The 10,684-nt window shown below is 30.6% G+C and overlaps 1 protein-coding gene across 1 annotated transcript in view; it reads right to left on the reverse strand.

The window, feature by feature from the left end:
- The window catches only part of LOC129919147 (exostosin-1), a 286,145-nt gene extending 278,137 nt beyond the window's left edge, over positions 1-8,008 (reverse strand). Inside the window, exons 1-2 of the mRNA XM_055999997.1 lie at positions 7,807-8,008; positions 6,378-7,678 (exon numbers count right to left, since the gene is read on the reverse strand). Coding sequence (XP_055855972.1) covers positions 6,378-7,156 — 779 coding nt within the window. The 5' untranslated portion in view covers positions 7,157-7,678; positions 7,807-8,008. The remainder of the gene's footprint in view (positions 1-6,377; positions 7,679-7,806) is intronic.
- Positions 8,009-10,684: the final 2,676 nt, after the last annotated feature.

The raw sequence follows: 10,684 nt of genomic DNA on the forward strand, positions 1-10,684 counted from the left end.
TTAAAAGGCCTTTTAATCTATTTTAAATTAAATTTATAACATTCCGCACGAAAACGTAAAAAAAAAACGGGTGTAGATAATAAGCAAAAAAATGAATTTGTTCCCTTGTTGCACGATGGCTCATATATGGACCAACAGGAGGGGAACATTTCTGCACGGTGGCTCATATATGATCCAATCACTTAGTGCCACTTTCAAATGTCTAAAACTTGATAAATGTAAAAAAATATATATTAGCAATTATAATCATATTATATCCTTTATTGGCATATTTTTTTAAAAGTTCTTACTCATTGTTTTATATTTTTTATTCAATTTTCAATTTTTCAAATATGCTCCGTTCTGCCTATCACCAGTTCGGCCACTTTACCGGATAACTATGCTCGCCCAAATCATTACAGATGGCGTTTTATAATGTTATTTAGAGGCCTTATATTACTTAATTCGAAAAGTTTAAACAAAACTAGATTTTTTTTTTTAACTTTAAAGTATTAAGGCTTTTTATGGTTTGGCTCATATATGAGCCACTGTGCGGTAAGGGGTTAATTTTGGTCCAAAAAAAAATTTCAATTTTCCTCTAAAAACTCTTAACTACTAAGTTTGAAGCAAATCGCATCAGTACTTTGGGCTGCAGCTCGAGACAGACACACAGACTGACAGAATTGCCGGAACCACTTTTTGGCATTCTCTTTCATCGTAATGTTATGTCTGATTGTTAACTCGAGTTTAATTTCCCTAAAGTACCTACATAAATGTACATATATCGCAAGTAAAAAATGTAAAGAAATTATTTTAAACTTCCAGGGAATACCCGTCAGTTGACAAAAATGAAGGATGAACAAATAACAAATTGCGAATACATACTTTAATTAAGTGGTCCCACATTTTCATTAATTTTTAAATTTAAAATGTAGGTCAGTCATTTGACCTGGGTCAAAAAAAAAATTGAATTGTAATAAGTTTTTCGAATGTTAGAATCAATAGCAATAGTACCTATGCGAATAACTGAGAATTTTTTTTTTTTTCAGTTTATTGATTCTAAAAGTGGCATTTAATGTAAAAAGTAATCACAAACTACCTATATAAACCAGGTAAAGACAAAAGAAATTGTTATATTTTTCAATAAATAATATTTTACCCAGTTTAAGATAACTGCCAACTTTTTTTCTAATAATATTGGTTTTTTACTGACTTAGAATTGGTTAAGTTTTTTTTTATAATCTTTTTGTCAGTTTTGAAAATTTTCTTTCAGCTTTTACAATTTAACCGAATATTTTCAAGTGCAATACTTCAAACTTGGGGAATTTTTTTGAGATATTTTTTAGTTTCAGTATTAAATGCTCAAATAAAAATGTCAATAAAAATTCCTTAAAACGGTATCAGCAATCTCTCGATGTTGAAAAATTGAAAATTTCATTAGATTTAATAAATAAATTTTGTTGCTCGATACATACATATAGTATGTCATAATTTGTGACACACTATGAAGGAGCAAAGTCTAGTAACTAACAATTCTGAACCATTCTTGCGTACGTGTAATTAGTTTCCAAAAATGGAAAGGACCTACAATTTTTCGCCAAGTCCTCAAATAGAAGAAGCGATAGACTTTTACATGACAATGATACTCTTGGAGGTTTTGTCAATTCCTCCCAAGAGACAGCACCCATTTTCCACTGAGCGGACAATTAAACTACTGAAATTAGAAAAAAAAATCGATTTCGACGAAACTGACAATAAGTTCAATAGCAATATCTTGTAAAACATTTATTCCATAAAGATGTTTTTAGGCTCATTTAAGAGTAAATTTTATGAACTTTATGTCCCTGACACATAAATTATACAAAAAAGTCCTTAAGATCTAAAATCGATAAAAACGAAAAATTTGACGTTCTTTTGACATTTTTTGTTTAACACACAATTTTGCGTTTAACACTCGTGTCCAGGAGCTTAGGACATTTATTGGACTATGTTTATGAATAAATGTGTCGATAAATTGGAAAAGACAGATTTGCCGCATGAGCAAGGTGATACTTATTTATACCTATATCTTTAACTTTTTAGTAAATGTGCTTCGTTCACCCAGAAAATTAAAAAAAAATTGTTAATAATTTTTTTTACAAATTTCACACCTATGTATGTATATTTTCTGTCGATTTTATATTCAAGAAAGTTCTTGCTTGACTATTGATTAAATTTGGTCAATAGTTAAAATTCCAAAAAATTGTGAACGTCAAAAATTGGTGAACCCAAAATTTAAAATGATTTTGGAAAAAAAAAACGTTTTCTTATTCAAATGCAATAAGCGGTTAGTAAAATAGAAAAAAACAACAAATTTTTATATATTTTATTTACAATGATTTGAATAATGTGGTCCTGACCTACATATTTTCGTCCACTTGACAAAAAAAATAATTTTAAACTTCACACTTTACACAAGTAATAAGTGACCTATTATTACGCCTAGCTTAATTTTGTTATTAAAAATCAATAATGAATGTTTAAAGTCCTTGACATAGTTGATATAGTTCGATGAAAATGAACCCACAGAATATAATAACATAGTATATTTTAATTTTAAAATACCAGTCAAAAATCAAAACAGTGTAACGACTCAATGATGTGATATTTTTGGATCCGGGTTATTGTGGAATTCAGTTTTAACTGTTTTTGTGTGTTTTGTTTTGTTGAAGTTAATATTTTTGTATATGTATTTTTATAAAATTGAAACTATAAAAATATGTCACTCAATTTCAGTTCCCCAAAAACTTTTTTTTTTATTTTTAAACCAAACTAAAACTTAATTACATTAAAATTCCTGCTCAAGATACGCTTTCAAATATGTGCGTCAACCATAATAACATACCTATTCATATTAACATTTAAAGAGGTTTAATTAGTATTTCGAATTGGTAGTTCGAAAATTGTTTTCGCCCTTGGATATGGTCTCTTTTAATTGCTTAAAGAAAATAATTTTTTTTTACCAAGTAAATATGATTTTAAATTCACAAGATAGTCGTGAATCTCATATTAAAATCTATATAGCTAGGTATTTACTGACTACAGAACTATAATTTGACAAGCAAACAAAATGTTCGTACCTTTACTTTATTTGGTTGAGAATAAATTATTCCGCGTTGTTAATTAGAATGTTAAATCATCTCTTTACATTTTGAATAATTTTGCTTAGTTAAATTTTGAATAACTTGCAAGATGAAAACCAAACTAGGTTGCTAGCAAAATTGACTTCAATAAAGAAGCGAATAATTAATTTTAATCACACATTTACTTTACTTAAATATCTAAGATCCACAAATTTAAATCAAAATATTTAGCCACAAAAATAAACTTGTTGTATAATGTATATAACGATTGGGTGTTAGGGTGTTAAAATTCTTTAAAGAATCAGAAACTCAAAGTATTTGCAATAAAATTTTATTATAAAACCAGAATGTATTTTTTCAAAGAGATTGGTTACTGGTTAGTAACGGTTACCTTACCAATCTGAGTAGAGGTCAAATCAAAAGATTTTTATTTTTGTTTCAACTTAAAGCATGTCGAATTGTTTATATTAGAAACCTTACCACATGCTTTTCATTTGAAATTCAGCGTCTGTTTCAACTTTAGCCAGAAAGGCAAAAAAGGCCTTTGGCGTAGACAAATGTGGTATGTGGTTAAATTTGGGATATGTTGTAAAGGTTGGAATGATGGTAAACCCAAGAAAATCTTTAAAATTGGTTTATGTTAGTTTGTGTTGTAAACACTACCTATATAGTGATAGTTATTTTATAAAAAAGAAGATTTTAGAAAATTTAAGATGGAATTTGTGGATATTTCCTAGCATGATTTTTTTTTATTTTAATAAATAAGCATGTAACATGTTATTAATATTTAAATCAAATAACTTTAATGGTTTTTCAAACAAAATTTATTACTTTTTGAACTCGTTTACAATTTATTCGAAAGCTTCAAGCCAAACGAATGACATTCCGTTCAGTTGAATACGAAGTCGTTTGCTGTACGTATGACATCATGCCAAATGAACAGATTCCGCTCACGAGTTACTCGTTAACGTATAAGACGATTTGAACCCTGGCTTCAAGTCACAATTTTTGTATCAGAATTTTTTTGTGAACGTTTTTATTGCTGTTCCCTTAATGTCGGCTAATCTCTTGCTATATTTCTTTTTAATCTTACCTTAGAATTAATATGTCAAAAAGCAATCAATTTATATGGGGAATATAAAATCTATTAAACGCTTAAATTCCTCCAAAAAAGTCCGAATTCTTTTCTTTTTCAAGCTATCCTACAGAGTAAAATTGCTCTGATAGGCGATTTTCCTATCATTGACTAGTCTATCAGCTTGTTTAAAAAGAGTAAATTTTAAATTTCTATCTGATATGCTTAGAGCTTCTGGAATCAAAATTATTTCAGTTTCAGAGTTTCAGATTCAGACTTTGTCACAAAGGTGAGTCAATATTTATTTATATTTATTTTATTCACCAATTTAAACTAGGTGTTAGTGACGTATCTGATTTGCTTAATTTTGTTAGTTCCAACTACCGAGGAGGTGCTTATTACTTTCGTAGCTGATAATTAATAAAATTACCTCAACATCGTACTAATATTATGGTATCCATGAACTTTGCGTTATCTAAAGGGAAAGAGGCGTGGAATACATACATATAAAAAATATAAAAAATAAAAAAAAAAAAACAAAATTAACAAATTACCTACTTTATTTAAAATCTTATGAACATTATTTGTTTTTTATTCTAAAAGAATTTTAAAACAACATAATGAAGAATTTATTAAAAATGTTAGGTAAAGAATTTGAAGCAAATTAAAATCACAGGTCGACACATCTGCATCTACCCACGAATTGATATGGTGACTATTTCACCATATATAGATTAGAGAACTTAAATAAGGTTTTGGTTTTAAAATAAAGCGTATGAAGACTCAATTTGAAATTCAGAAGACTTTTGAGTCTGAAAGTATCCGTGCCACCAGTTCAAAGGGTGCAGTGCATTAATTGTTAAAGCTAACAACGAGAAAAATAAGCTATATATAACTACGTGTAAACAAATAACGTAATCCAGTGTAAAAAAGTTCTAAGTTTTTGCCTGGAAAATATTTCCTACTTATTTTTAATGTATAAATTAATATAAAATGCAAGCCGTTTATTTGTAAACTACCCATCCGACAAAATCCAATTGGAACTTCCTATCAGAAAGATATACTTTTCACAAGTTTAAAGCAAATCAGTGCTTCTGTAATGTAGTTTCTTAACATTTAGCTTTTTTTAAATAATTTTAAACTTAAGTAACAATTTGCTTAAGAGAAATTAAGTAGATGTGCCGATTTCGCGATATATTTTTGATTTAAAACAAAACCAATTTCAATGATCAATGTGATAAGATAAAATAATACAATTTCATTTGAATGCACGTATTGTTTATCAATTTTACGAGTATAAATAACAATTAAGATATAAAGCCCATAGGAAGATAACACAACTTAAATATTTTATTTAATTTTTGCTAAATTATCTAACAAAAATCATCAAACTGCATAACACGCAGTTCAGTTCATAAACAAAGTTTAAATATCCGTCCTCTAGAGATCTTCACAAGTTTTCGGAAAATATATTTTTTAATGGAAAAAGCCACTTAAATTTTCTTGAAAACAAAAATGCTCCAATTAAATGTGTTATAACAAAAGCATGTAATTTGTAACCAAGTTCGTGTAACTAATGACATAATGTTTTTCTTGTAACTAAAAAAAAAACAAAAAACATTAAATAAAGGTCACCAAGAAAAAAAGAAAGGAAAAGAAATTTTTCCTTGAAATACCAGAGAAATCTCAAGCACACGATAAATTCTCGTTAGTTACACACACATGTGTCATCCAATCTACACTCATTCCAAAAGGATAAATCAAAGAACCTACACACTCCACAACAAAGAACAAAAAAATCTCTAATTGGATTTTTTGCTTTGAAATTGATCATCATAAAATAACCTACAAAACCAAACCAAACAAAACGACGCCAAGATTCTCCAAAATCAAAGCCAACTTTAACTTAAATTTATCTCCTAATCCCATGCACATCGACATGTTGTCCAAAATGCCTCCCCCGTTCTTAAATCTAAAACAGCAATAATTCATAGATAAACGGACAAAAAGGAGGAGAAAGAAAGAACATTTGGCACTCTTGGATTTGTCCATATCCTCGATATCTTTTCATTGTTGGGGGATTTTGTGCGTGACAAGTGCTAAATCACGTACTCTGGGTGGGCAAAATAATAAGAGTTAAAAAAAAGATCCTTATTCAAAGATTAAAAAAGAAAAAAATGCAAATTCCCAAAGTAACTCACCTTTTTCCTTTGAATGCTAGCAAATATTTCTTATTCGTAGGAAAGTTATTACTCTGCACAAAACCAGTATTTCCCTTCCTCAATGGAAACTGTTTATGAAACAATGGAATGCTAACATCGAAGTTGTCACGCATTTGCTGCACACTCATACTCGCTTTCGCCAGAATCGCCTCGCCCGGATCAAAACCCAACGAATTCTCCACATAATCTGGCCACGTTCCCGAATACAAATTGAATATCAAATGATTCCGGCCGTTATTCCAATGCGGCAAACGGGCCAGTCGCGACGGAACATTCCGCACATAATCCTCCGACAGGGAATCCCTGTCGAGAGTGTCAATGCCAAGGATAAAGAGGCACGCTTTCTCCGGATCGGCGGTGTAGTAACGCGATTCGCGTACAGCCGTCAGAATCTTTTGATAATTCGAACTAATGGGCGGCGCGGCGCCCAAGGAATTCAGCGGCTCTGGTGGATAGACATAGACAAGAAACTCATCGAAACAACGAGTGTAATCGAAGCAGGTTTCCATGCGGCAGGATTTAGTTCTAGCTTGAAAAAGTGAACTCTGTTCGATGCTAACATCGTTGCGGAAGTTTGTCAGATAATCTTGGTTATTACTCAAGTCGATGTCGAGATCGACGAAAGTATTGAGTTTTTCGCGCGACCGTGTGACTGTTGAGGGGCGACGAGCCGCTTTCAGACGATAGCCGCCAAAGTAGCAATAGGCGAGGAAAGCACAAGAAACGAAAACTAAAATGTAGCGTTTTTTTGCTTGCATATTTTTGTTTTTTCTTCTTTTTTAATTATTTACTAAGATGGCACGCATTTCTAAGCAACAACAAATAAAAAAATACAATTAGGAAATCAGAAGAAACAAGAAAAGGGAGTCGACAACGACGAAAGAGGTTTTGATGTGAATGGCGACGACGACGACGACGACATTTATGGTCTACACTTTAAACAATCATTTTTGTAATAATATGTATATTTATTTTGGAATACATTTTCACAGATAATTCATACATTTTAATTCAATTTTTTATTAAATTTCTTTCAAATTTGTTGAAAAACAAAAATATTTTGACATTAAAATGTCAAGCTAAAATGCACTTGTCAAAATCTGACAGCGAACGAACAGCATAAATATACTCTCTTTCCCGTGAACAGTGGTATGAGATATGTAAGTGTGAGAGAGACGACAGGTTGAATTTCGCGGCCGCTTTTGCACAAAATTAGGTTTTCTTTTTTTTTTTCTTTGCTTTCACATTTTTTCTTTTCTTTTATATCCACCCACAATCACCTAGAAGGAAAAAAAAGAACTTATTATATTTATCCATTTAGAATTTTCCTTTGTTGTTTTAATAATTTGATTTATTTCTAAAACTCTTCTGTTTTGAGACAGAATAATAATTATTTTTATTCACACACAACACAGCCGACGACGACAACGCATACACTTGTGAACAACAACCGAACTCGTTAGCAAGAAAAGTGTTTCTGTTTTTAATGGAAACTACTTGGACTGGAGCCAGTTTTTTGCGTTGCCACACAAAAATTATTCCAGTTTTGGAAATGGAAGGAAATTCGGGATAAACGAAGAGGAGATAGTTTGGTTATATTTGTTGTTGTTTGTAGAATTCTTGAATTGAAAAAGGAAAACCGATATGATTTTTGTTGTTTATTTACGAGAGAGAGATGTTAAACTGGATATTGGAAGTTTGGTAAGCTGGAAGTTGTCATGCGCTGTAGTGGAAACTACTGGAAACTGTCAAATTTGTGTGGCACGGAGACGACATCTGGTAGTGAGATGTGGTATGGTGAGTCTTATAATCGATTGAGGTAGAATTCAAAATAACTACTTGTTAAATTAATTGCATTTTACTTTTTTGGTTTGTATTTATTTTTATTTTGTTTGGTTTGTAAAACAGGGATTATCATAATTTAAATGCAAATAGTTAGTTCGTGCTGTATGCGAATTATGCTAAAAAATTAAGCCAAGTGACGAGGCAACAGTTTATGCCAGTGGCTGTGTTCCTTTGGGCTTAGCAAACTACTTTTTAGGCCGTGTGCGAATTGCGTTAAAATGTTGTTTAAATTTTCTACCACGATTAAATTTTGACGTTTGGTTAAATAAGGCCGTGTGTGAATTGCGTTAAATAGTTAACACCGTGTAAAATTTTTGGCACTATTGAGGTGAATAAAAAATTTTCAGCTGTTAAAAATTTACAGGGCTCTGGGACCTGGTTAAATTTGAGTAAAATTTTTTTTTGCAGATGGTTTTTTTTTTTTTATTAAAAAGGACTTTCATGGCAGAAAAGAAGCAGATAAAAATATTAAACAATAAGCCATACATCTGAATTTTTTTTTGTTCACCTCAATAGTGTCAAAAATTTTACACGGTGTTAACTATTTAACGCAATTCACACACGGTCTAAGTACTTCTAAATCCATTCAGACATTTTTTCTATAGAAGAAATGGAGTTGAATACAACCAGAAGTACTTAGCAGTATAGCAGTAGATACTTAAGGCCAAAGGAACACAGCAAGTATATTGAGATAAAAAGATAAATTTGTCAGCTTTCCAAAATTTATAATTTTCTATTCTCAAGCCTTGTACGCTGCTGAAGCGAAACGAAAATTTTGAAGTCTCCAAAGTCAACAGCGAACATGTTAACGAAAAATACCAGGAGTCGCGACTAGTCGCAGCGAAACTTTTTCGACGAAACTTCTTGTAAAAAAGCATTTATATAATTATAGTATAAAGCCTAGTATACAGTTAATTTTGATAAAAGCTTTACTGTTCCATTGGAGGTGGTAGTTTACTACTTGTAGATGTTTTCGTTAATCTAGTTCATCTACTCATGCTCTTCTTCCCGAGTAGATACGATTTGTATTGAATTCTTTGAAAGTGCGTTCCATTGAAAATCGCTATCGCTAGTATACTACTAGTAGTACTTTTCCACCTCCCAAAGGAACAGGGCTAAGAAAAAAACAAGTGGTGAAAAACAATGTTCCTCTCTTTAAAAAAATTTGTGAAGAACAGATGACAACTGTAAGTTTTTTTCCGCAAAAAAAATGGGATGGAGATGCACCTTATTTTGCGAGAAAAAAAAAATCGTGGTGAGTATACATTTTTTTTTTCGTTTTTGGTTTATAGCTGGGGTGAGTTAAAAAATATTTGTTTTCGGAAAATATCTAAAAAATCTCTCCCAAAAGAAATGCATGGTTCTTTTTTTAGAAGAAGAACTGTATACTTAGCTTACAGCCTAGTATACAGTTTTTTTTGATAAAAAAAAATAAGTGGTGAAAAAAAATATCTGTGGTAAACAAATGACAGTTGTAAGTTTTTTTCCGCTAAAATAATGGGCTGCACATTGTGTTGCGAGAAAAAAGTCGTGGTGACTATACATTTTTTTTTTCGATTTTGGTTTACAGCTGTGGTGAGTTAAAAAATATTTTTTTTCGGAAAAAATCTAAAAAAAATCTATCCCATAAGAACTGCATTGGTTTTTTTTTTTTTGCTAGAATAAATGCTGGAATAAATTTTTGGATTTAAAAAAAAATAAAAATTTTTTTTTTTAAATCAAATTTTCGCAAACCAGACATTGAGGTTTTTTAAAATTTTGGTCATAGATGTTTATTAGTAATTTGTACAAAATACCATACCAATTTAATTTTAAAACTTTTTTTACAAAAAATTATTTATAAAATATACAGCCTAATTTAAACGTAGTATAGACAGTGCATAACACTATAGGTACACTCTTTATAATGCCTTTAAACTAGGGTGGGTCAAAAAAATCGAAATTCTTTTTTTTGATTTGGTACTCCGAAAAATCGATTGCTAGACACCTATAGAATATACACACCAAATATAAACTCTTTATATTAATTGGAAGGTCCTCCGCTTCGCAATTTTCCATTTTTACATCAAGCTTCTACTAAAAAAAAATCATTTTTTTTAAATCGACTTTTTAGCAATAGACCAGGGTCGATAATTTTTGAAACCAAAAAAAATCATAGAACAATGAAACCCATTGAAAAAGGAGGTGAATATGATGAAAATTAATGGAAAAATAAATTACGGGCGAGCCGAGTTCGGGAAGTGGGTGGGTTGAGTTTTGAATGGTAAAAAATGGTATATCTCGATTTCCGGCAAAACTACAAATCCTATAGAAAAAATGTGTATGGCAATGTTGTAGGTAATAAAAAGATCTACAACTTTTGTATCAACAATTTTTTCACATAACCTCAAAATTTATGTGAAAAATTCAAAAAACCGAGTTTTTGGTTTTTTATTTTTATC

This window comes from Episyrphus balteatus, chromosome 4 (genome assembly GCF_945859705.1).
Source record: "Episyrphus balteatus chromosome 4, idEpiBalt1.1, whole genome shotgun sequence".
NCBI classification, from domain to species: Eukaryota; Metazoa; Arthropoda; class Insecta; order Diptera; family Syrphidae; genus Episyrphus; species Episyrphus balteatus.